Source organism: Falco naumanni, chromosome 16 (genome assembly GCF_017639655.2).
Source record: "Falco naumanni isolate bFalNau1 chromosome 16, bFalNau1.pat, whole genome shotgun sequence".
Classification (NCBI taxonomy): Eukaryota; Metazoa; Chordata; class Aves; order Falconiformes; family Falconidae; genus Falco; species Falco naumanni.
The window spans coordinates 56,952-83,154 of NC_054069.1; the positions used below are offsets into that span (position 1 = coordinate 56,952).

At 47.4% G+C, this 26,203-nt stretch overlaps 2 protein-coding genes across 6 annotated transcripts; both read right to left on the reverse strand.

Moving 5' to 3' along the window:
* Positions 1 to 76: 76 nt before the first annotated feature.
* On the reverse strand, positions 77 to 10,448 carry HMBS (hydroxymethylbilane synthase). 4 transcript variants are annotated; one of them, XM_040615886.1, is made up of 14 exons: positions 10,294 to 10,447; positions 10,171 to 10,224; positions 8,502 to 8,574; positions 7,773 to 7,822; positions 7,621 to 7,676; positions 6,456 to 6,533; positions 6,056 to 6,133; positions 4,780 to 4,855; positions 3,953 to 4,066; positions 3,401 to 3,439; positions 2,189 to 2,308; positions 1,896 to 1,949; positions 1,285 to 1,371; positions 77 to 1,063 (listed from the first exon to the last, which is right to left on the reverse strand). In XM_040615886.1, the coding sequence occupies exons 1-14, from the start codon at positions 10,315 to 10,317 to the stop codon at positions 890 to 892; spliced, it is 1,077 nt and encodes a 358-aa protein (XP_040471820.1). In that variant the 5' UTR covers positions 10,318 to 10,447; the 3' UTR covers positions 77 to 889. The 4 variants fall into 4 exon arrangements, with proteins under 4 accessions (XP_040471820.1, XP_040471822.1, XP_040471821.1 ...); XM_040615888.1 differs by lacking the exon at positions 1,896 to 1,949 and having other exon boundaries at positions 10,294 to 10,448; XM_040615887.1 differs by lacking the exon at positions 10,171 to 10,224 and having other exon boundaries at positions 10,294 to 10,444.
* A 103-nt stretch (positions 10,449 to 10,551) lies between these two features.
* Positions 10,552 to 20,810, reverse strand: VPS11 (VPS11 core subunit of CORVET and HOPS complexes). 2 transcript variants are annotated; one of them, XM_040615884.1, is made up of 16 exons: positions 20,621 to 20,809; positions 20,135 to 20,283; positions 19,811 to 19,946; positions 18,574 to 18,737; positions 18,226 to 18,473; positions 17,619 to 17,820; positions 17,183 to 17,334; positions 16,053 to 16,239; positions 15,510 to 15,653; positions 14,822 to 15,010; positions 13,780 to 13,941; positions 13,171 to 13,310; positions 12,658 to 12,860; positions 11,935 to 12,106; positions 11,602 to 11,824; positions 10,552 to 10,844 (listed from the first exon to the last, which is right to left on the reverse strand). In XM_040615884.1, exons 1-16 carry the CDS (start codon positions 20,772 to 20,774, stop codon positions 10,680 to 10,682), a joined length of 2,790 nt encoding a protein of 929 aa, XP_040471818.1. In that variant the 5' UTR covers positions 20,775 to 20,809; the 3' UTR covers positions 10,552 to 10,679. The 2 variants fall into 2 exon arrangements, with proteins under 2 accessions (XP_040471818.1, XP_040471819.1); XM_040615885.1 differs by lacking the exons at positions 10,552 to 10,844; positions 11,602 to 11,824 and having other exon boundaries at positions 11,975 to 12,106; positions 12,645 to 12,860; positions 20,621 to 20,810.
* Between the last annotated feature and the right edge of the window lie 5,393 nt (positions 20,811 to 26,203).

Below are 26,203 nucleotides of genomic sequence, written 5' to 3' on the forward strand. Positions count from 1 at the left end.
GCAACAGCGTGCCTGGACGCCCGCTGGGCGGCGCTGCAGCACGCAGAACGTCCGCAAAAGACTGACGGAGGGCTGGTTACCATTTAACTGTTTATCGTCTGTTGCATTCAGTGGACGTTGCATAGAGAATAAATACTGCTTCGTTTCCAAAACGGGACCTCAGTAAGGTGCCCTCTAGGTGTTTACAAGGCACTGTACCGCACGAGCCCTGCTGAGGATGGCAGGCTGGTAGCAAGTGCAAGGAGCCACAGTGAAAGGAAGGGGCCAACACAGAAAGGCACAACAGCCTGGATTTGGGCTTCCTCTTCAGCTTCCCCTTGGCTGGTTGCTGCACGTGAGTGACTTGCAGATTGTCCTTGTAGACAAGCGTACAAGGGAAACACCACCAGTAGTCCACTTGCTTCCTTCTTAACCTAACAGAGCTATGATGGACGTGGCATCTGCGCTACTTCACCATGAGGAACCCAGTATGGGGAACCAAACAGCTGTCTTCCTCTTCAGCATTCTAATGAGTGAACAGGCCTAAGAGAGATCAATGACCACTGAAAGCACTTTAGTACTATCACTGTGTTACGTGTGCCTTGTTCCTAAACACAATAGGAAAGCACTTACAAATTATTTTTTAATTTTTTTTTAGCTATCTAGCTACAAAAATTGTTGAAAAAAACTTTAGAGACACTATGCAATTTAGAGAAATGCAGAGGGATGAAAACCCCAAACAGTGTAAACTACTCAAGTTAGTTAACTTGGTATTTCAAGTTTTTGTGGCCAAACGTCAGGTAAGACAGATGTGAATATTTAAATAAATCCCTTCCTCCAGAAAAGGATGACAGTGCAGCTGGCCAAGAATTGCTGGAGTTGTAGCAATCATGCTGACCACCCCACAGGTTTAGCGGGCATCATTGAGCTGCCTTGCCACACTAAGGATATGCTTAGCTCCCTTACTCAGAAGTAAGCTAGCTAGTTCAACACCAAGGTTCTCTGCAGCTTCCTGGGCCTGAGCAGGGACATTCTTGGCTGTGATGCCAACATGCTGCACATCATCATTTGGCCCATCTTCATTCTGCAAATAGAAACACTTCAATGTAAGGCAGTGGGAAAGAACAGGCAACGAATAGTTTAAGCCATGTGTGAAATAGTGTAAAATCTGTGGTTTAAGAAGCCTGGAGAACAGTGCACTGTTACAGTTTCCAAGAAACCAGACCCAAAGTAACAAGTTTCAAAAAGTCTGGTTTTGTCATACAGCTTCAGGTTTGGATTTTGAAGCCACTGTGATTCACGTACCTGTTGGGGATAATTAACACTGGTCTGCATAGTCTCCTTCAGGCTATCGGATCCATCCAAACTGTAGACTGCTCCTGTCAAATACAACTTGGAAAGACATACAGAAGGGATTAATACAGTGTTAACAAGCAAGCAGAAGGCCAACCATCCCTTTAAAAAAACAAACAAACAAAAAAACCCCCCACAAAACCACAGAATATACAAAGCTAAGTCTGGAGGGGAAGGCTTCTGTAGTGCAGTGGGATGAATTTTTTTCTAGTTTCCCACCTCCTAAACAGCATTTTGTGTGTAAAAACACTGACTTTCTGGGGTCAGAAGTAAGACTTGCAGATATCGGGGCAATGCTGCCTTTAGAAGAGGAGTGGGATGGTGTGAATCTGGTACTTATTATAAGGGTGTTTTCTAGGAGACTGAGATTCAGTTCAGTAGCCAGACCCATTCTCATACTCCCTCATTGGACACAAACCTGGAAAGCTGAAGTCAGGAGCTTGCCTGCCCTGTTTGGCTATAAAGAGATCTGCTGGAGTTGCCTTCAAGGAAGGATCAGGCAATGCATGGGCAATGGAACAGTTTTCAGAAATAATCCCAGATAAGTACAAAGTACTCCTCACCTGGCCATCTTTCAGCATGGTATTGACAGCAACAGGGACGCTACATCCACCCTCCTAAAACAGAAAGCAGCTGACACTGAGGCTCCTACCCAACACATTCAGAGCAGAGTCCTCTGAAAAGTTTAGGCTGCACACAACCCCCCTCCATTGCTCTTCAGGTCCTTCCCACTTCAGAAGTAATTGCTACTTTGCAGTTTTAGGAAAGCGTAACAGATTCCCACACTATGGCATCAGGTCAACTAGCAGAGCAGTATTTACTGCTGCAGGCAGAAGAGCAAAGACGCCACACCTACCAAACGTTTCATAAAGGCTCTCTCAGCAATGCAGCACAACACAGTGTCTGCATCATGCAGGGCAGATACCATGTTCAGTATCTCTTGGTCCTTGGCACGAACTTCCACTGCTAAGGCACCCTAGAAGAAGAAAAAGAAACATAACACATAATAATCATAATTCCTCAACTTCACACATCTCTGTGCTCAGCATTAGTCACTCAACAGAACTCATGAGGCCTGGATACATTTCACTAAGGGAGCGATCTTTAGATGTTTAACAGAAATTAATTACAAAACAATCCACTGGTTGCAGAGACATCCTATAGCAGCTGCTGTGAAAGGAAGATCAGAACTTACTTCAGCCAAGCGTTCAAGCTCATGCTTCCCCTCAAACCATTCTAGAACCTATCTGTTTAGACTGCACATAGAGAATCACCCACCCCAATGTCCCTTTGTGGCAAGAAGGCTGGATAAATCCAAGCCTCCCAACCTATTCTTAAGACAAAGATCAAGTGCTGAATGAGCAACAGTGACAAAACAGTTCTTTCCTAAACTGGGACTGATCAGGGGGAAGGAACTGCACAGTACCCAACAAACACACGAGCAAAATCACTGTTTCAGACTGAATTTGCAGATTCAGTACTTGCAATTGCTAATGCATAGCCAGCTCAAGTTTAGCAAGTCTGATACCCACTGCGCAACACTCTGTAAACTCAGCCACACAGTCAGCATGGGCTGGAATGGTTTGCCTGCCTAAAAACAAGAGCACTAAGAATATGCTCCTAGGCAGGTGTTTCAGCTCCACCCTACACAACCTTAGGGCACCCTGCTTAAGGAAGAAGGAGAGAACATCACAGGTCAAAGATACTGTGATGGTTCTGCTCAATTACCCCAGTACAGTACAGTGCAACACTGATCTTGCCAGAGCCTGCCCCACATCTGCCACATCACCTCAGCATAGCAGTGCCACACGTTATCTTTACCATTTACTGTTTTGCCATTACTAACAGAAATCAGTCCCCACGACAGCAGGTAACACAGCTGACTACTGCTCTTCCCACAGGCTGTGCCTAAAATAAGGCGTAACAGCCAACAAAAGAAATCAACATAGTAGTTCTTTGGCAACAAACACACAAGAAGTATTAAGCACAATTGACTACTCTGACACATCAATACTGCTGCCAGCTTTCAATACGCAGCAAGGCTTAAGACCCAAAAGTAGTAACGTACCTGTCCAACAGCATACAGACAATCTTCAGGGCTCAGGAGCTGGAAGAAAGTAAAATCAGAGTTAACTCAAGTTGCACTGTTCAGAATACAGAGAGCCAAATTCTATACACCTCTGACACCAACTGCCTGACCAAAGAAATATCACCTCCCCCTTCCCATGCCTCAGTGTTTCTATCTCTCAAGTGATGTAATGCACTTTCCTTTGCCTGGACTGTAATGCTTTGTGGATTAGGTGAACTAGCTAACCAGAAAAATCTGTCATGGACACTGCTGCATTGCTAGACACCAAGTACTGTGAAACACTGAGACATGATCAGATTACAAACTGTTACTGCACCACAGAAAGCTGAATGGTATTATTCCCTGTATGCAGAAAACAAAAAACACCACCAAAAAAAATTACCCTCCCTGAAGCACATCAAATCACAAGCTAACGTGACAACAGATTCAGCAGACTGCATGCTCATCTTCAACACAACAACCACAAGGACTGAAAGGCAAGCAGTTGATGGTTCAGCAAAGAATGGTATTTTCTGCTTTGCAGCTCCTCACCTGGCCAATGCGATTCTCCCAGCCCATTCTCTTCAGTCCAGCAGCAGCCAGGATGATGGCACTGAAGTCTTCCTTCTCATCTAGCTTCTTTAGGCGGGTATTTAAATTTCCTCTCTGTAGAAGTGATTAAGCAAGTATAGAAATAGCAGGCAAACAGTCCTATAACCACTTAACATTTGTCTGAGTGTGTTTACAGAGCATATAGAACCCAACAGCCTCCAAATGAGAATCAGTCAAGAATACCATCCCAAAAGAAGTGTTAAATATGGATAATTGTTTCTTTAACTAGAATTTTGCCAAGCATTACGGAATATGAATTCAAGCACTGAATCTCAAAAGATACGCACGTCATTTAAATACAACACCAACTCCTTTTGCAGAGCAAAGAACTAGGTTACTAGGACTGAAGTAACGGTGCCTTTTACCACGAGTTCAGGGGCCCGCATCAGAACTAGCAGCCCAAATAACATCTGGGGTGTTGGGAACCAATGGGCATTTGGCCACACCACTGCAAAAGACACACAGTCAGCACCCATCAAGCAGGCTTTTGAACGTTCCTCAGCTTAAAATTCATCTGCATCCTCAGTGCCAGCTAGATTAAGGCGGGCCCCTTCCTTACAGCCTGATGAGAAAGTAGAGGACAGAATGGGCGACTGTGCACTATACAGCCCTCTTCAGCATAGGTTAGTGGAGGCTAGCCTTTGAGGAAGCAGTTTGTTCTTGTAAGTCAAGTGGTATAAATCAGCCTTGAATCTAGATTTCACATTAAGTTCTATTTTCCTGTTAGCAGCTTTACCCAGTTCCCCCGTTCTGCCAGGAAAGGATACAATATCCCTGAATTCTAACTGAGGGAACTTCTTTTTGAGCTGGGCTGCTCTCCGAAGTGAGCTGGTTCCAATCACACTGTGGGGAAAACAAAATCAATGAAATCCAGAATACTCCTACACTTACCTCCAGCTGGAGATTTGTCAGAACTTTCAAGGAAACCAATGGCAACTTTTTTTTTTTTTTTAATTGAATTGAAGATCCAAGAACCTGCCAGTGTTTTACATCTCCTTACAAGAAAGAAAACCACTCTCCAAGGTTTAGCATAAAGCTTGGCTGAAGCTAGATGCAGGCAAGCAACCCCCAAGGAACCAATTTACAGGAGATGCTTCAGGAGGACAGCATCTAGCCACCGTCAAGGACTAACAAAACCCCATTGAAAGACCACAACATTTCTCACAGGGAGCAGGGGAACCACAACTCTGCTGCCCCGAACTGAAAGAGACATAGCCATACAACTGAAGGGACTTCATCAATTACAGAAACGCAGTGGGAGGAGAACCTTTGGAAACAGTATGGTGCATAACTGGAAACCACAGAAAATTGCCAGTTTGAGCCGTAAGCATTGCTATTCTAGAGATGTATGCTGTTCACTTTTCTTGGTACCCTGGAACCTAAACCAGATGCAATTTTCCTGCTATCCAGATGCGCAGAAGCACGTGTCTACATTTGTGTCACAGCTAGTTTGTTTCTTTAACGCACATACACACAAAAAAGTCTTTCTAATAGTTGCATAAACCCAAGTAATTTTACCCAGTTGTCTCAGACAAAAGGCTCCAATAATCTCCATTAAAAGGCAGGTAGTTAAAAATGAAGAAACTGCTCATGCTCCCAGCAGAACCATAAGAAAGCGGCGCCAAAAATCAACAATGAAATCAGAACTGGCTGGGTGAGAAGAGGAGCATAGTTCAGGCCCATGGCAAGATAAAATACTGCACTGGACACCCTGTCTGCATTGTATGCACTCCCCTGCAGTAAGGGCAATACAAAGGAGCAGGAATTCACTCTGGAGACCGTGATAAGAAAGGCTCTAACTTGAGAAAACATTGCACCTCAAGGGTGACTCAAGAGACCCAGCCTCACTGTTTGCAGCACTCCCATGAGACAGCGTTGCTCTTTTCTGCAAGTGGGTTCAGCGTGATGTTTACGGAAAGCTAAAAGAAGGCAGTGTAAACCACTACAGGATAAAGCAAGGAGCTCATTGACCTGCTGCTGGGAAGTATCAACAAACTCCTCCCTTCTCTTTTTACACCATACTGTCTTCCTCTTCCCACTCACCTCTTTTCAGGAAGGAGGCCCAGTGTTTTCCCACAGTTTTTGGGATGAAAGACAACAGCATCGAGTGGGTTTTCCCTTCTGCAAAATAACACAAGCACAGTATGGCTGACACATCATTTAACAGAAGGCTGTTAAGTTTAACAGTTCTGCTATCAATCCCCAGAGGAACTGCCTCTGGCTCAAAACACCCCACCACCGCTGTAAGAACAAGAATTTCCAGGAAACCTGCTGGCTACAGAACACTAGGACAGCTCTAATATTTCTAGTGTTTCAGAGGTTAATCAGAGGGTGGTCAAATTTGAAACACCTAAAAGGACCTAAGCTGCCTTTGCTTTCCTACGCCTACCACCACTGTAAGACACAAGTCCCTCAGAGAATTGAGCCTCGCACCCACACTTACTTGCAGACAGCACCAATGGTAAAGCCAGGAGGAAGAGACGTTGGCAGGTCCTTCAAAGAGTGAACCACGAGGTCAACTCTAAAAATCAGAGGAGAGTAATCACTGAACAGATGGCTGAGCTCATGCGGTACCTACCAGAGGCCTGCAGGTCATCTACAGAAAAGCGTGAATCCACCCTGGGAATCAGTTTGGAGAAGAGGTAGGAATTTCAGGATTCTATAGCCAAAATTACTACAGAATTCTCTAGTGTTACTCCAGAAAAGCCACTTCACCTTTCTCTGTCTCTCTTTTCCCACCTGTAAAAGTAAGAGAATGCCTTCCCCCCAGTAGGGATGCAAGACACATTACAACAATCAGGTTGAATGAGGGGAAGACACTGGAGACATTCGCATGGAGACAGTCATCGTACCAATATGCAACCAGTATGTTATCTGATATTACGCTTCAAACTGAAAATGATAGCTAGCCAAAGCAACAGAGCAGACAGCTTTTAGAAGACAAACAAACACCATTGTAAATGCCTGAGTCTCCAGTATTTTTTCACTGACTTTACTCAAAAATGCCTATGTGTCAGAGATGCAGAAAAGCATCTTTGTTTTCAAACTTACTAAGGTGTAAACACTACTAAAACCCTTCTCAGGACATTGGAAAAAAAAACAAAGTGCTCATCTCTCTCTGCTCCAGCAGAAGCCTGAACTGAGTTTTTCTGTAGAAAGAAGTTACCCAGAAAGCAGCACAACTTGTCCATGCCCAATTCTCCTGCACATTTAGCATGTAAATATGTTAATAAATGGTAACACAGTAACACTAAATATGTTATGTAATACATTAATGCCATCCACAAAAGTATTTTTAAAAGAAGGTACTCATAACCAGGAAGTTTAGATGACATCCTCTCTGATGTGCGTGAAACACACAAATTCGGGAGAAGAAAACCTAACCGGGGCAGCCCAAGCAACAACACAACTCCACTTCAAAATATGTGGCCTAAGCCCAGGGTAGAGACAGGAAAGAAAAGAAGACCATGACTTGTCAAAAGATTTCTTTCTTAACCAGAGAGGTGCCAGAACAGAAGGAAACTAGATCACACATGCAGCAAGCCAAAGAGATCCGAAAAGAGCACCACGAATGCCAGAGGAAGAGAAAAAAAAAAATGAGCTCTTACTCATTTCTTTCAAGTGCATTTTCCAGCTCTTTGGTGAAGAGGCTCTTCTCCCCAATCTAGACATAAATGGAAGAAAGCCACCAAACATATTTTGTCTGCAAATATATCATCCAGTACAGTTACTTCTGGCATAGAGGAAGGAGATCCTTTACCTTGGAAAGTGCTGTATCCAAGATCTTGTCTCCAATTGTTGACATGGCAACTGCTCAGAGAGAAAGCACAGGTAAAACATGAGGGTCTGTCAGGGCACCTAAGCCTACACCAGAAAAATCTGCATAATGTGTAATGAGTAGCACAGTGTCACACACTACTGCATGAACACAGACTCCAGATAAATATAAGAGCAGCTCACTTCTGGAAAGTACACTGCACTCAAGATAAGCAACACCAAGACTTCCCTCACTCTGTTTTTGAGGGCAGTGAAGAAAAGAGGGCAGGTTTTGGGAAGAGCTGACCCAATGGAAATTTCCACAATCTTCTTCTGGAGTGCCAGTAAACAGTCAGTCACCAGTTCTCTTCAGTGTAAGGCTGAACTCCCATTATTCCTGTTGAGCGCCTCAAGCCCCAGACAGGAAAATGCACCCAGTGGGGTGCAGCCAGAGCAACACCAGGTTCTCAAACAGAGGAAAGTTAACACCAGCTGCATGATGTACTTAGAGCTCCAGTCATCAGGAGCTTATGAAAACCATCTTTCTCCCCTAGCAGAAACCAGCAGTGGTTGCTCAGCCACACAACCCTACTGAATTCAGACGGTGCTCTTAGATAAGTAGGGTCAAATCCTCCTCCTTGTGACAGCACTCTACACACACCTCTTGCTCCCAAAGATAAGCCACTGACTCCTGCTGCCCCTCTACCGCAGGGCAGCATCCAAAAAAACTTACCAATCTCAAAGCGGAGGTCAGGGTATAGCTCACGGAGGACCTCAACTACACTGTCGGTCTGAATACGGGCCAGCTGCAACGAAGCAGAAAGCAAAGCCCTAAACAAAGAGCACATGCTCCATACAGTAGCTAGAGAGGCCTTTGCCATTTTCAATGGTCAGGCATGCATGTCCGCTACATTCCCTAATTTAAAAAGCATTAGAAATAAGCAGCCCCAAGTAAAATTGCTCATAACATGTAAATTCCTTGAACCACGTGAACTCATATCATGTACAGAGCATTTCACTGAAGAACTTATTTTATCGACTAAGGGGCAGAAAAATGTCTCTTCAAGTCCAGTGCTGTTGTGATCCAAGCACTGACAAGAGCAAAGCGAAGAATTTATAGTTAGCGACTAGAAGAGAAGCCTACATGTCAGGATTCACATGCCCTACTTCCAGCTGTGTTATTATGATCATTAGCTGTCCCCCAGTCAGAAATTCCATTTCTCTATACCACCTTTGGCACCCTTATTCCTAGACAGCATTTACCTACCTAACTCTGAGCTATTTGGTTTCACCTCTGTGCAATGTGACTGCCAAAAGAGTAAACAAAGCCATCTTCCTGTTGCTCAGTGACAAAAGAGTAAGACCTACCGCACACTGCGTACACTCTGCTTTTTCTAAGTGTATGAATTTTACCAATACTCCAAGTTTTGGGAGGAGCCAGTAGGATTTCACTGTACCGCTGAAAAAAATCTATAGTTATTGGCAAATATGACTTACTTATCCTCTATTAAGATCAGAGGTCTATTGACAGGTTCTACAGATACAAGAAGAAAAAAAGTAACAGCTTAGTTAGGTCTGCATGCACAGCAGGCAACAGGTCTTAAAGCAGTAAAGTGCAGGACTAACATGCCCTTGCATAAGAACAGCACAAGCAAGTAAAATAAAAACACAATTAGACTAGCAGAGGCTCATTCCACACATGCAAGCAGCAGCAGACCAGCTTTTCTCCCACTGATGAGCTGTGTAGCCTGTGGCAATTAACTTTGTACTAAGGACCATGGTTTCCTTACGTGCAAAATGAATACAAATAGCTGCTTCCCTTTGTAAAGTGCCACAGGAGCCACAGGTTAGAAAACGAGGTAGCATGCATGGACATCTACCCATGCCCTGCTGTCTACACGAAACACCTTCCTGAAAGCACAGAATTCTTCGTGGAACGGACAAGATTATCTCAGAACAAAGGCCTGAAGGACATTTATCGGCCTTTGCCAGTCTGCTCCTCCCTGCTGCGCCCAGCTGGCAAGCGATACCGGCTGTATCGCTAGCCCTATCCCTCCGCGGGCCTGAGCAGCTCGTCGCTGGGGCGGTTGGGTCGGATTGTGGGGGCTTTTCCCGCATCCCTAGGGCAGTTGCACAAGCTTCGCCAGGTAAAAAACCCACAGCAAGCCACCCGCGAAAAGCGCTCGCACCCCGGCCTCCCCAACGGCACCCCGAGGGGCCGCGCAGCCTAGAGCGGGCCCTCACCTGGGCCCCTAAGAACTCGCCGCGGGAGCCGCCAGGAAGGGACCGGGCCGCGTCGGCTCAGCCCCTCTTCGCCGCCCGCCGGCGGGCAGCAGCCGCGGTGCCGGCCCCCGTCCCCTCAGGCTGGGCGCTCCCCGCGCCCCGACCCCGCCGCTGCCTACCTGGCTCCGGCGGGTGCCCACGCGGACCGCTCCACCGCCCACGCCGTTCTCGCCCTGCGGCAACAACCGGGTCAATGCCCGCCCCCTGCCCCGCCGGCCCGCCCCCGAGAGACCCCGACTCACGGCGGCCGCGCCCCGCTCAGCCATGGCGCTGCGTCGCCCTCAGCTCCAGCGCCCCTCACTGCTCCATGGCACCGCCCCGCCTCCCCGCGTCACGTCCGGCTGCTCGCGTCACGGCGGCCCTTCGCCGGCCCCCAACGGCCCCGCCGCCGAGGGAGGGAGGCGCCCCCGGCACCGCGGGAGCGAGCCCGTAACGGCCACGGCCCCGAGGGAAGGAGCCCGGCCCCGAGGGAGGGAGCCCGCCCCCAGCACTCAGCGCACTGCCCAGCAAGTCCGGTTTATTGTGGGGGCTGACAGCCAGCGCGGCGCGCAGCCCTCACACGGGCGGCCCCCGGACCCGCTGCGGCGCCCGGTACAAGCCGAGGGGGCGCGCGGTGCGCCGGCCCGGGTCAGGCGCTGTGCTTGGTGTGGATGAGCAGCTCCCGTTGCAGGCCGGCCTCGATGGTGGTCGCTGCCTTCCCCGAGGGCAAGTCCGTGATGAGGGTGAGCTTGTTGAAGACACCTCGACCGAAGTAGTCGGCAACAACAGAGAAGCCGTCGTTGGAACATTTGAGCTGCCGGACACACAGCAGCAGCGTCAGCAAAAGCCACCAGAGACAGCCTCTTGCTCCAGCCCCTCTCCTGTCACCCCCTCACTTTGAGCAGCCCCAGCCAGCCCTTGGCTGTCCTGCTCGTTCAATGCAAGCACTGCACGAGTGTTTTTTCCTGCTAAGGCATTCGGCCAGTGGCCGTTCCACCTCCCGTTTCAAGCGTATGTTTGAGCCATGCACTGAAAAGGTAACAGTTATCTTAAGCAGAAAAGTGACTGCCTCAGCTACTCTATAGTTTCCAACTGCATTAACAAGTTCCAGCTAACCCTACTCTTGACCTCACCACTTCACCCCTGGGAAACACAATGCAGAGACAACAATTTTGGTGTACCCCAACTGCCCTATCCTGTACCTGTTCCAACTCACACAAGCTTAGGGGTTTCCTGTTCTGCTTTTTCCTGTTGTTCCCCCCACCCCCCTCTTTTTCCTTCATTTGTTCTACGCCACTAGTTGACCAGCTATCACACCAAGCAACAGATCTCAATCCGTTTCAGGGTCAGGTGAGAACAGTGTGTCTTTTATCTTTGGAGAGCATCAATGACTCCTCATGCCCTGTACATAATGCAGTCACCTCAGGATCTAATGCCTCATTATTTGCAGTCAATGTAACCTTGTTTACAAAATCCTTTCAGGCTCACCCTTCTCTACCAGCCTCTGGGGATCTGTAAGTGAATCTACACCTTATTTACTACACCTGGTAAGACAGCCAATGTTACCCTACCTGATGCTGAAACTGGTCGTGCAGATCTCTCTTCTGCTCCTGGGCTCGGATCATGTCCATCACTTTGCGATTTTCTGGCATGCAAGTAGGACATTCTGAATCACTCTCAGAGTAGCTTTCAAAGCAATGCTGGTGGAAGGAGTGACCGCACAGGAAGTGGACAGAAGGCAGCTCCAGGGCACTAGCACAAATACTACACTTGGTCTTCTGAAAGATCTTGGGACTGAGAGAGCAAGAGGAGGCAGAAGGGCAAGAAAGACAAAGCATGTTTTTCCTTAATAACAAAAAGCAACAGTTCTGTCCTGTGCAAGACAAGACAGCACAGTCCCATACCTCGCTTTTAGCTCTTCAATCTCCTGGCGGATCCTTGTAGTTTCTTCTCGGTATTTCTGAATTCTCTGATCATCCTGCTCTATCTGTCGGCTCTGTTTCTGCAGCTTGCTGACAAGGTAATCCTTAATCACAGACAGTGTGGCTGTGGAGTTATGAGCCAGAGTCTGCACAACTGAGAGGAACCAAGATGTTAGTTTAACACAAGCAAAAAAACCCTCCAGCTACACCAGTTCTACCTGGACAAACTGCTTCCCTGTGAAAGGCCACTTACAGGCAAAGGCAGTCAGCATTCTTACTATTCTTACTAAGTCCAAAAGCTCATTTAAAGACTCTTATTTCAATTTCAACTCTTCCAGAAATGGGTGACCGGGAGCATATTTGGATAGCTCAGATCATATGGGGCAAAGCAAAGATCTAGTGGATTGGATTCCATTTCAACTTTCCCACCAAGGCACAACAGGAGTTTCAGCAAGCCCTTCACCTCCCCACAATGACAGAACAGAAATTATGTACAGGCATCTGTAACCACTGATACTGCAGATCTTTTTTTCCTGATTAGGGAGCTGTGACTGGCATCGCTTTTCCCTATAGAGCAGGTTATTACTTCAAATGGTGGGCTCAAACTTTGTTGACACTTCTCTCAAATTTCTTATTTACAGAGTGTGCTATAAACTAGTTTGGGTTTTGGGGTGGGGGGTGTTGGGTGTCACCTGTCATTATTACCAAGCAGCGGAGGCATAAGATTCTTGTTCTCAATGTGTTTCAGCACCGCAGCAATATACTCTTTGCAGTCCTCCTCCTTCCGTGCAAAGTAGCCAAGAGCCTGTTCCCACAGACAAGCCTCTTGGTCTCCATACAACTCGCACACCTCGATCACCTTCTTGTACTGCTCATTCTGCATGTGGTAGTGCATAATCTGTTGGAAACTACAGGTGAAAAGAGACTCATCAGCTGCAACAATCCATCTCTGCTTGATTTGTTACAGGGACCTCAGGTTTTGACCCATCCATGCAATCCCCAGGCATTCACACAGAAGGTAAGACAGGTCTTTCATTCACTCTCTACTTAATCGCCATACTCTTAACAAGTATTTTCAGCTGAGCAACAATCTGAAGTTTCCACCTTGAGATACTAAAGAGGTCATTCCCATTGTGAGGCAGGGATATTTATGGATCAGAAACTCTCCCTGCAGTGGGGGCAAAGGGACAGGACTCTACATATAAGAGCACCACTCACAGTTTGCCCTGCTCATAGAGGTAGAGGACACCATCCTTGAAATTGTGCATCTGACATAACACCAAGGCCTTATCAAAGACTGTTTTGAACCTTCCACTCTTCAGGAGCGTGAGGGCTTCATTGTGCAGCTTCTCCTTGATCTACAGAGAAGCGGGAGAGGTCAGGCAGAGCACAACACACACACTCAGAACACTTTGCACTAAGACCTGACAACAATTTCCAGGTCTTTCAAAGAGGAGGACAGTTTTGCTGTTGGCAAAAAGGCTCTATCCTTCTTAAGCAAACAGGACATGATTTCTATCACCTAAACAGTCTGCATCCTCAGAGATCCAGGCAAACAGAGAGAGCTACTTTTGTGGGAGAAGCACCTGCCCACAGAGGTTGTATTGTCTGGAATCTGTTCTTAAATTAGAGCTCAGCCTCACTGAAAGGATTACTCTCCCAGATACTAGGCTGCTTTCCCATTTACATGCCATGTGTCCAGCACAGCGTATGTATTGCCTCATGTTACCAATGCTCATCAGGAACAGTTAACAGGTTGGCAGGAATGCAAATAGGATTCAGAGACCAAATCTTCCCCTCAAAACACAAAGCTGGAGGAGCTCAAACCTGCTCGTCTTGTTCATGCGCCCAGTTCTGGAGTCGAAGTTCCAGTAAAGTGTCATAGACACCCTGTGGAGAGTCAGCTTGCACCTCAGTCATATGCTCCAGAAAAGCCTTCAGTTCTCGGGAGTTGTTTGCAAAGACCGGAATGAACTCCTCTGAATTAGCCTGTAACACAGCCAGAAAAAGTCAAACACCCAGATCAGTCTCCACCAGACTGGTGCTTCTGCTGTGCAGAGTGCTCATTCCCAGTCTGTAACATGACAGATATAGCACAGTACAGGATGTTCATTACAGCAGGAACTGGTTCCAAGCAATAGCTTTAAGCAGTCTCTTTTGTCTCTAGACTACCAGTACAGCAGGATGGGGCTTCTCATAGAATCAAAGAATAGTTTGGGTTGGAAAGGACTTTTAAAGGTCATCTAGTCCAACCCCCCTGCAATGAGCAGGGACATCTTTAACCAGATCATTGTTCAGAGTGCCATCCAGCCTGGCCTTGAACATTTCTAGCGATGGGGCATCTAACACCACTCTGGGCAACCTGTTCAAGTGTCTCTCCACAATCACTGTAAAAAAATTTCTTCCTTGCATCTAGTCTAAATCTACCGTCTTTTAGTTCAAAACCATTACTCCCTGTCCTATCGCAACAGGCTCTGATAAAAGGTCTGTCTGCATCTTTCTTATAAACCCCCTTTTAAGTACTGAAAGGCTGCAATAAGGTCTCCCCAGAGGCTTTGCTCCAGGCTGGATAACCCAAATTCTCTCAGCTTTTCTTGACAGAAGAGGTGTTCCATCCCTCTGACTGCTTTTGGGGCCCTCCTCTGGACCTGTTCCAACAGGTCCATGTTGTCCATGTCTTCCCTGTGCCGAGGGCTCTAGAGCTGGACACGGTACTGCAGGTAGGGTCTCATCAGAGCAGACTATGTTTTAGGTATAATGAGAACATATACCTAAAACATCAGGCCTCCACCATAAGGAGTGCAGGAGCACTCACTTGCTGCAACGTTACCACTCAAGAGCAACAACTCTCAGTCAACACAAATTGTACCTTTTTTCCTTCCAACATCCCAGGGCCTCCATTGTCTCCTGATGGCCGGTAATCAGTGCAAAGGTTCTTCAGCAATTCTGTGGTCTCATTAGGGACATGGTGCATTAGGGTTTTACCATACCGCTTCATGTTACTCTCTGCCTGATCAAAAGGCAGCTTTCCAATGTAGCACAAAGCCTCTTGGTAGTTCTGTGGAGGCAGCCAGAAAAATAATCACAAAATAGTCTGCCCTCCATTTCAAGGTTCAGACAGAAAACATTGAAGATAGGCTGTGAGTATGCCACAAACACTATTGGTTCTGAGTCATCACCTAGTTCCCTATTCCTGCTTGTTTTCCTCCTCAAGGAGGAAGACTGGCTGTGGCCCAGGGGAAAGGGAGTACAACTTAAGCCTAGTCTCTTGCTAACAACCCTTAAAGTTACTTAAAAGTTACTTAAAGTAACTCTTAAAGTGCACTGTAAAAAGCCACATCTGAAACAGAACAAGACAGACCCTCTGATTTCCACCCCTAGTCCACTGCACAAGCTAAAAGCAGAAAGCCAACACATAAGCAGTAGCAGGTTACTGCCATCTGAGTAGTCCTGTCAGCACACCAGCCGCAGGGAAGAGGTCAGTAAAACAGGATTCTCACTAAAGAGGCTAGAGAGTTGGTATTCTCCCTGATAACATGAGAGCAATAACATCTCACCTTGATGTCCTCTAGCTGGATTTTGAGGTACCATTCATGATGCATGTGCTTCTCTGCCAGGTACACAGCATGGGAGTAGTAACCTGCTTGACGAAGCACCTTGATTGCCGTTTCCACATCAAAGCGGACCTCACTCTCACTCGTCTACAAGAACAAAAGCAGAAAGATGGTCCCTCAGCAACATTCCCACAGTCCACAAGCAGTAACCACTTAAGAGGAGGAAAGCCAGAGCAGGGACAACTTAGTACCTCTTGTGCAAGGGTAAGATCGCAAGCGCAGAAGGGAAGTAGTCTAATCACCTCTCTCTAGCTTGCCAGTCACACCAGCAAAAGCTGGCACGCTCCAGACCCAGATAGGAAGCCAACCAAACTGAGAACGTAACCAAGAGCTTGGAAACAAAGGAGCAAGGACAGAGGTACCAAGGGACAAACCCATTAAGTCTCTCAACAGCCCCGCAGGAATCAATTTACAATGTCTCTGCTGCTCCTTTTTAATTATTACGATGACATGACAACTTTGCACAATTTCACCATTCCCCAATACCTTAATGAACTCTTCCAGTTTGGAGCTGTCTTTGAGTTTGGTATAGCAATTCAGCAGAAGTGTAGTATGGTCTGCATTGGCCAGGGACTGCAGATGGAGTGTCTGCAGATAAGCAGTGAGGTTGTGGATACGCTGAGCGTCCAGGAATTTCCGAATAACGTAAGATGGTTCCAGCTTGCCTATAGTGCTGGGAGGGAAAAAGCCACATTACAAGAGACTGCATACCCAGGAAGATGAAACAAATGGAAAAATTAACAACAGAGCACAGGGAAGCCTTAACTTCAGCAGGCACCAACCCACCTGGGACAACTCAGCTATGCGAGACCACCCATCCACACGCACAGTGAAACAACCAACCCTCTACAAAGGCTATGGCTGGGACAACGGCGACAGCAGACAAGGAGTTAATCCTCCTTTAAAAGAGGCAGTGAGAAGGACTACACTCTGAACACAGCTAACTGGGAAGCCCCAAAAAAGGGGAACAAAAGCTACGTTTTCCTTCATTTCTGTCACATAACTTGAAGTCAGCTTTAAACACTCATGCCCACACAGAGCAGTTTAGCTACAGTTATCCCAACACTTAATGCAAAAGTTGACAATAAAACACATGCCAACTCTCGCTAGACATTGGGACTCCAGTATTTGGGTTCTATATTAAAATGCCAGCAAGTGTTATGTTCAAGAGACTGAACGTGAAGTTTTCAGTAAGCTCCAAAACAGGCTGCTCCAAGTTTTAAAATATCTGAGATGTTTTAAAAACTGACATTAAGCTGTTCGAGCATTTTTCAAGATGACTGGCATACTTGGTCAAATTACACCAGTCTTGCCTAGAGCAATCCCTTCTTTCTAATGACATCATCAGGCCCCACTCCACCCCAATGTTCCTCCATTATTCATGCTAAAAGACAATCAAGGAGGAGAACTTTATCCTAAGGTGTACAGAGCGATTTTCAAGCAACTTCTTCCAAGACTTTTAAACTCACTGACATGTTTCTCTCTACCAGTAGAATTTTCACCTCAAGTCATGCAGTTTGGTTTTGGTTTTATTCCTGCACTAACACAGAAATCAAGACCTCTGAAGCTCCTATCTGTAACTACACCGTCACGGTTCCCATAGAACCCCCACTTACCGGATATACTGCTGGATGGCTCCATCGTGGTTCCCCTTGTTGTACAGATGATCACCATACTGTCGGAAAATCTCTGACAAACCATCACTGTCCAAGTGGTGGCTCTTGGCCAGGTTAATGGCCATTTCAAATAAGTTCTTTCTGAATAACATCTGTTAAATACATGGGAAGAGCAGCATGAAGGAAATGTCACCTTGCAAAACAAGTTCAATCACGCCTGGAAAACAAGTCGTTTCTCCTTTTTGGTGCTATATGCGCTGTACGCATACATGGGCTTCTAAATACAAAATGCTTTATAACACTGGTTATGCTGAAAAGCTACTAGATCGCTTGTTACCTAACTCACTTACCTGAATGGCTCAACTTTCCAACCTGCAGAGCCAGGACAATTTCGCAGGCCTAAAGCAGAGACTAATAATGAAACAGATTTACATGCCTCAAGTTTGGTTTGTGTATCCTTCTCCTGCAGTACGTGAATCTTCCCATCTCTGGTCAGGACATACAGAGAACCCCACTCTGCTAAGACATCCACTATATCATCAAAGATTGAGCTATATGCAATGAATTTGTTGCACAAGTCGTAGATATTCAGGACTTGTTTGTCCGAATTCTGTGCCTCATTCCCAGCAAACTCTGACCTGGAGAGCAGAAGAAAGTTTTAGATAACAAGAGAAGCACAATGTGAATTCTTGATACCTACACAAACTAGGAATGTCCAGAGAGCAAGACAAATGGGATTCATTTGGGCAAATGAACTAAGCAAACCCAGAGGCAAAGCACCATGTATTTATACACAAATTCCATCTATGTTCTAGACTGAGACACTCATAGGACTGGGAAAATAACTGGGAAAATTCAGCATGCTTAACTGTGCTACTCCCACAACAGAAGTTAATTGATATATGGGTCCAGATGAAGCCTAACCACCTCTGACAAAGTTGGAATCAGCCCCCCAGAGCAAAGCTTCACAGCGGAAAATGAAAATGAGGAAAAGCAGGAAGCTGCAAGAGCAAAAAGAACTCATCTGTTCCAAGGAGCCGTACTTTGGAGACGTCTTTCGGTCCTTGGAGACAATGATGAGGTACCCCCGATACCAGTGAACAATGAGCTTCTGTCCCTCGAAGGCAAAGCAGGGGCCACGTTCATCTGGTTGATAAAGGTACACACACTCATTTCCTGCCACAATGAACTGGAGATCCTGGGAGGGGTCACTGAGAGCTGAACAGCGCAATCCACAACCGTGAGTGTCCAGCTCCAGGCGAGTATAGTCTTTCACTGAAAGCATGTAAGACTACAGAAGAAACAAAGTTTTTGGGGATCGCTCTGAACCAGACTCAAAAGCCAACACAACTTGCAAGTCAGAGACTCATTTTTTCCAATTAACTTCTCACCTGAATGTTCTCTGTCGTCACCACAAACAGATGTGCTGTTTTGCCAGACTGTCGGAAAGCAAGGCCCGTAACCGGGTAACTGCCTTCATGAAGGATCTGGGTCTTGCTATGCCGGTCTCGAGTGATGTCTCCTTTAGTAAGTACAACACTCCCATCTGCAAAACCTGGTGAAGGGGATGGACTAAACTATTACTTACAAGGCACACCTGAAATATTAACCAGCATTAAGTTAGGGCAGCTCCAGTCAGCGACATCATCTTGATCACCAGCAATGTATTAAGTAACAGGATCATCACAGGTTCTTACAGCAAGTAGAAGCCAGAGTGCCCAACCACCCTATTTCTCCTGTTACAGTTCAGAGCTGTCACCCAGCTGCGCAGAAGTTGTCACTGTTCAGCAAGGTTCAACTTGCTTTCCATGCACAAACTCCAGTTGGAGGTTATTTTTGTTTGAGTCTGTCTGTATTTTGCGGTACAAACAAGCTTTTCTCCACCAATGGTAACTATTGTTTTAATTCACTCATTTTAAACATACTACACACTGTAAAAAGACTAGAGACAGATTTCCTAAAAGCCAGTAAAACATGTGGTTTTCACAGCTTGCTGACGGCCTGAGTCTTGCAAGCTGTTTCAGGGTGGAAGGCCACAGCACACATATAGAAAGCCTTCTGATTTTAGTGCAGGGATCAACTCACTGAAAAGTGCTTGTAACCTCACAACGCTACTGCTCTTACTCTGTCAGAACTTAAGGAAAAAATATTACAAAGGAATAGTTAAATCCAAAATGGGAAATTAGCTTTTTTCTTTTAAAAAAAGGTTTCTATGCAGTGCTGGGGGGGGGGGGGGGGGAGGAAATCTCTGTTAACAGTAGGTATCACAAAAGCCATGTTTTTTCCTGTGCTACAACAAAAGCTAAATTTAGTATCAAGTTCAATAAATGCATAACCTTACTGACTGGCGGGGAAAGATGACATTAACTAAAATTATGCTCTTCTTTCAAGTATCAAAGTTATTACTGTAACATACGCAGACTCAGGCTAAACTTATGTATTTATTTTCTCAAGCTCACGGACAGCACAAGATACACCATCTCTCCATGAGAACAACATAAAAACTGTGTGAGAAGAAAAACCGTCAGGATGTTCTATGCTGATTTTTGTGCTATCTGTTAGTTTTCCCTACATCTGAGTAAGGACCATAATATTTTTCTTAAGTTATTATAGTTCCATTTTACTTACCAATAGCCATGAAATTAAGATTCTCATGGACAGTCAGGCAGGATACAACTGTGGGCTTGTTACCTGGTATGGCCGGAAAAATTCGTGTGCAAAGAGGATTGCCACCATCTCGTTTCTCCAGGTTCCAGACTTTAACCTACAAACAATAACAACATAGCATAAACAAAACATGAGGTATGAGAAGGCCAGGGCCTGGCATCAAGCGGAACGGTGCCCGCAATGAGCAAGCCACTGAAGGGAAGAGGTCAGCTGAGGTAACTGCAGTACTCTTTAAGCAAGACCCATAACACCGATGCATTATCCTCTCATTGTCATTTGACTTACCAAGGGGTTAATGCCCTCTTCATCCTCACCGATGGAAACCAAGATACTGTGCTGCTTCAGCTGGTACAGATGCGTCACCCTTAGTTTGTAAGCCTGGAAGCTACTGAGTTGCAGGGAGCGAGGCAAAAACCAAATCTGACCTTCCATATGTACAGCAGAGTTAAGGCGCACAGAGGGGACAGCTCCCCCGCCACCCCCTTCCAGGCATGCGCCCCGGCCTTACCCGAACCCACGCCCGCCCCACCGGCCCCTCACCTGCCTCAGCCTGGCAGCTGCCAGCGCACTTGGTGAGCAGCCCTGGGGTGTCCAACGCCGCGGGCCAGGTTTGCTCAACGGGCAAAGGCCAGGCAGGGGAGCCCGCCGCCACCCCGGGCCGGGGCACCCCGGGCCCGCGCCCACCAGCGCCCGCTGCCCACCCGCTGCCCCAACGGGCCTACCGAACCCCACCAGGCCCACACGGGCCAGCGCGGCCGCCCCGCAAGATATCCCCGAACACCAGGTTTCCCCGTCCGGAGTCGCAGACGGCGATGCCCGGGGGCAGCGCGAAAGGCGCCCCGCCGGCCCCATCCGGCCCTGCCGGCTCCTTCACCGTCTCCCTGTCAAAGAACACGAAGCGCCGCCACTGCAGGTAGGCGGCCATTTTGGGGTCGGGCCCTGGGCTGCGCGTCTCACGTGACCGGCGCCCGCGCAGGTCACGTGGAGCAGAAGGAGGGCGCCGCCCTGCGGTTTGGCCGCGCCCCAGGGCCGCCGCCGAGCGCGGGCTGCCCGCAGGTACCGCCCCGGGGGCGGGCCGCGCTGCCTCCAGGCCGCGGTGCGGATGGGCACGGCGCCGCCAGCGGGGGCAGGGGGCGCCTCGCGTCACCGGGGGTGACACGAGAGCAACTGCGGCAGGCTCGTAGTGTGGCGTCACCTTGCTGCAGTTACCGGCCCCGCACCTCCGCGCCCATTTCACTTTCTAGCACGAACTGCTGCAGCCATCGCTCACGCCTGACGTCTGACCGGAGCATCGCACGGCCTGTGGGAAACCACCACGAGCAGGTCTCAGGGCAGAACGGTGCGGCCCAGGGCTAGGGAGTGCAGGGCTCGTGCCCCTGCCGTGTGAGGGTTTCGTGCAGGCAGCACCTCCAGAGGCTCCGCAGGCTCCAGCCCAGCGTTTCCTACAGGCCCTGCTTCTCCGCTGCATCAGGAGGCCATCTGCCAGAGGACATACGTTGCTGCCAGCTCTGTTTGACAGCCATGTCTGGCTTTACCAGTGCCACGTGGCCCAGGAGCATGAGCTGACCGAGTTCATTTGCCTGTTGTCACCTCTACAACCTCAGCAGAGATCAAGTAAAGGGACGAGAAGCATGTGGCAAAACCCTGTGCTCTAGTGTCCGAGGAGCCTGAAGCAGCATTGTCTACCAGCTCTGCCTCAAGACACCCCCCTCCGTCACATGCCTGTGTAGTAGGGTCACTCTGCCAGCAGCTAAGAGCCCCCCTTATCCCACCACAGGAGCAGGGAGAGTTTTGGAGGAACAAAAGCTGAAAACCTGTGGATCAAAATAAAGACAGTTTAATAGATGAAGCAAAGCCATGCATGCAAGCAAAACAAAATAAGGAATTAATTCACTGTTTCCCATTGGCAGGCCCCTTCCTGGAAAGCAGGGCTTCAGTATGTGTAAGAGTTCCATGGGAAGACACAGAAACTGTAACTGCAAATGTTCCCCCACTCCTTTCTTGCAGCTTTTATTACTGATCATGACATCATACAGCATGGAATATCCCCTCATCAGTTGGGGTCAGCTGGCCCAGCTGTGTACACTCCCAAGTTCTTGTGCACCCTCAGCCTGTTCGCTGGGCTGGGGGGAAAAGACAAAAGAGACAACACTAAGTACTGCTTAGCAGTGGCCAAAGGACCAGTGTGCCACCGACATTGTTTTAGTCACAAAGCCAAACACCTTATGGGCTACTAAGGAGAACACAAACTCTGTTCCGGCCAGCCCCAGCACGGCCCATCAGCCCTGCGGGCAGCCAGGCTCCCTTAAGTGACTCTACACCTTGCTACAGGATGCTACTAAAGGGGCACAGGAGCACAGCAGAGCATGCAATCCCCAACAGCACAGTCGCAGGGAAGCTGCAGCCCCGCAGCTCTGCCACAGGCACTGGCGTTTTCCCAGCAGCAGTGCCGGACAAGGCTGGCACAGCCCCAGCAGCGGGCTGCATCCCAAAGGACAGAGGCTGCCAGGCCTGCAGCACCCTTCCTTGCAGTGCATCATCCAGTTCCGCTTTTAGCCTCCGCTTCCTGCTGCGCTGTCCTCTGCACAATGCTGCAGCCGAGCCGGCTACAGCCTTCCCGGTGATGCTGGGACATTCCGGCCCTGCCTGCAGTAACACTGGCTTTTTTCTGCCCACCCACACAACCCCTCCCCATATTGACATGCGAGCTCCTAATATGGCAGAGCTGTCAGTTTACACTTCTAAACCAGACTGAAGTATTTATCATCAGACTTTCATTTGGGCAGATTTCAGGGGCTCACCTATGCTTTGGTCTGTGGAATTTTTGACTAAGAGCAGGTGACAGCACAGCCACCTGAAACCAACATGCTCCCCCCAGCCTCCCAAATTTTTAAAAGCCTGCAAAAGTCACCATCCTTCATAATTACCTTCTTTCCAGTCTTCATTCCCTTTTCTTCACTGACCAGTACAGAGTTTTTCAATACCCTGCACACTGCTCTAGTGCAGCTAAAGCAAATCAGGCTGGCTCTAGCCAAAGAATCCAACAAAAGGAAGAACTCCAGGATCTACGAATCAGAAACTCAGCATACACAGTTTCTGCTATACTTATGCTGGACAAGTTACCCATGAGATTTTCAGATAGCAGCCACTGAGTTCCAGTCTCCAGAAGGTCTTGTACTGATTCCCAACGTGGAGCTTTGGTCACAGCTTCAAACTATTTTCAGCTTTCATGGCATTACCAGCTTCAAGCTCCAGAGGTTAGTGCTCAGAATAGGGCAACCCTTTTCCCGCACCCCATCACTTACAGAGCTGCCTGATGAAAAGCCAGTCTTGTGTTTGACACATACCATGGAATTTTCACACTGCACTTCAGCTGTACATAGTTTCACAAGGCCTCTTCCACAAGGATTCCCAAATAGTTTTTACGTTACTCCTGGTTTTAACTGCCAATGGTGCTCAGCTACTCTGCTTGCAAGAACCATGGGTTGGGAATATAGTATTAACCTATATACTAAAGCGTGGCAGGCAGCAGCTTTCCCTGCCTTTCTAGCGAGCTTTCCCCTAAGCGCGAGCAAAAAAAATCGGTGCACCTTTCACTGATACTTCAGCTGAGACCACAAGTCACTCTGGTCAGAAGAGCCCATCACATCACATCCCACTTCCTCTGTTTACCCGTGGAACAGAAACTCCCATGGCTGTCCTGCAGGTAAACTGACATGACCAGAGGCACAGCACACACAAGAGCTTTCCTGGCACATGAGCAGCCAGCGAAGCAGAAGTCAGGGGTGACTCTTCATGAAAGATGGAAAGATTCTGCTGCACTGCTGCAGAAACTCCGGGTGTCAAAGCAGCAGGTAAAGCCTACTAAAGAATAGAGTGTGGAGCACCTCCCCCTGGAAGAGCACATACTGCCTAGGCTGGAGGGTCTGGACAAAAAAGAGAATGATTCTTGTGGCTGAGCATTGCTCTCACAGGCAGAGCACCTTTCCCTTTATCAAAATTGACTCCTCTCCAAAGATGGCTGCAGGCATCTGATGTGCCAGGGCTCACTACAAAGAGGTGTGCATGTTTTTTGCTCGTGCTGTTCGAAGAAAAAAATGAGACCGAACTGGATTTCCAGGGAGCTTTTATTGAGTTTTAGTCAACAAAATCAGGATTTTACCATTCAACTTTTTTGCACTGGAAACTCATGAAGCTCTTCACAAGTCAGTGCTGCGACGCACATACAGCCAGAGAAAATACATTCTCAACAAAACTGGAGCTCCGCTGGAGTCTGCCAATTACCGATTTAACAGAAAGCCAATTCTCCCCTCCCTCCCCTGAATGTTTTCAAGAACTAGTCCATATTGTTTGCTGGTTAACGGTAAGAATACAAACTTCTTCACTAGGGACTCGTGGATTACAATATTCCACTTGAATTGCAAATAACTTTTCTTGAAATAAAAGTTCCAGTTTCTTTCAATAAAGGGAACAGTGACTATTTTCTTCTCCTGACACCCCTTCCCTGTAATTATTGGTTAAAATACAGCAAGGCTGTATCTTAATAAACCCATCCCTCCCCCCCACCCCTCCTTACCCTTCCCTAACTTGTCTACAGCAGAATTTAACAATGCTTCCACACAGGGACGGTTTAGCAACATGAGGGTGAACTGAGCAAAACCTATAGGACAACCTGCCAAAGGCTCATTTTGAAGATCAGATGCATGCTCTTTGGTCCAGAGACCAGGTTTATTTTATGAAGGTAAACCGTGGTTCACAAAAGACAGACCAGAAGGTCACACAGCAATCTGAAAACTCCCTGCATGGACTACTGTTGCCCAGCTATTACCACAGTGGCCGTACTGCTGGAGTTCCTGGGAACAAAATTCACTCTGTCCTCAGAAAGCAACAGCTGCTCAGCCCCAGCGGCACTACGAAGTCCAGCACAAGGACAAGAACCACCGCAACGTCAGCTCAGGGGACATGGCATGGCATCTCCATAACCTCTAGAATGGAAACTGAGGCAGGACAGCCATCTGCTCAGGTTTGTGTCCTATCAGTCCTTTGAAAAAAAAAACACAAAACCAACCAACCAAAAAAACAAAACAACCAAGCGTGTGAAGCATTTTTAAATCCCTGGAGCAGACACCCTCCCCCATCCCAAGTAAAAATAAAGAACAAAAGATCAGAATGAGATGATTTGATACCAACATGTACACAACATGAATTCATGTTGAGCTTCCTGTTCTTACCCACAAGAAAAGTCACAGAGGGCAAAGGAAAGATGCTCCCATCTCATTCTGGAAATTGAAACGTGTATTTGAGACCAGCCCACCCCCCTCCCTTTGGGAAAAGCCCTCCACAACTGCAGGGCACTCCTAACAGTGTGCACCCAGAGACCAGTCTACAGTTTCTCTCAAGTAAGCTGCCTGAAGAGTGGCATCACTCCCTTCACAGCCACTTCACCCAGCTGTGGAGCTCCATTTTGTCAGATTCACAGAATGACACTTTTAGACCTCCGAGGGGAAAAGTGCAGAATACATCAGGTTCTCAGCCACATTATCTTTGTCAGAGGCAGTATCTGACCTAGGGCTCATCACTGAAGGCTCCAACTAATGTGTAAATGTAAAGGCTGGCACATGACCAGCAAAACCAGGAGCTTGCAAGGAATCTCAGCAAGCCAAGATTTGTACACACTACTTACTCCTGAGTAGGGAAAAAAAACAACAAACAAAACCCCAAAATAAAATTAAAAAAAAAAAAACCACAAAAACAAAACAAAGAAAACCACTAGGATTACCCTAGTCCTTTGGAGCATCTTTCCATTTGCAAGATCATATCTGTTATAGATAGCCTACTAGCACCAAAAATAAGCCGCTTCCTTCTTGATAAGAAGCCACCTAAAACTGGTGCCCCCTGATAGTTTAGGTAAGTGCCACTCCTCAAGTAGAGGCCAAGTTCAAAGTAATACTTTCAAAAGTTCTGTGCTTTAAGAGGGACCATCAACGCATGGCACCAGGCTAACCTACCACAAATCCAAGCAGAGCATACACATCTGACTCAACATCGCTATCCTGTTCTTATTACATGTGCATGCCCTGGTAAGATACAAAACTTTTATTTACATTTTTCATGTCTGTTGCACTAAAATGATCCCTCTTCTGTCTCTCTGGAAAATCATAAGCTGGCTGCAGTACAAGAGCAAGATTTTACTTTTGGTCAAAGTTACCACCTGCAAAGTCCCACCCCCCCACCCCCAAAAAGCACCCCAGGATTGTTTACATTTAGTACCTGCCAGTCAGATGTAAGCTGTGTGGCTCACAGAGTGTCTGTGACCAAGCTCTTGAGTTTGTACTCTAGTGCAGCATTTGCTAC

What these genes read in the sequence shown, in the direction of transcription:
- HMBS (XM_040615886.1), bottom strand. Translation starts at nt 10,317, where the DNA reads ATGGCTGAGCGGGGCGCGGCCGCC. An exon ending in TGACCTCCGCTTTGAGATTG is followed by an intron (nt 7,823 to 8,501) that starts GTAAGTTTTTTT and finishes CTCTCTGAGCAG; the next exon opens with TTGCCATGTCAACAATTGGA. An exon ending in GTCTGTATGCTGTTGGACAG is followed by an intron (nt 2,309 to 3,400) that starts GTACGTTACTAC and finishes TTCTTCTTCTAG; the next exon opens with GGTGCCTTAGCAGTGGAAGT.
- VPS11 (XM_040615884.1), bottom strand. Translation starts at nt 20,774, where the DNA reads ATGGCCGCCTACCTGCAGTGGCGGCGCTTCGTGTTCTTTGACAGGGAG. An exon ending in AAGAGGGCATTAACCCCTTG is followed by an intron (nt 19,947 to 20,134) that starts GTAAGTCAAATG and finishes TATTGTTTGTAG; the next exon opens with GTTAAAGTCTGGAACCTGGA. An exon ending in TCTTAATTTCATGGCTATTG is followed by an intron (nt 18,738 to 19,810) that starts GTAAGTAAAATG and finishes CCCCTTCACCAG; the next exon opens with GTTTTGCAGATGGGAGTGTT.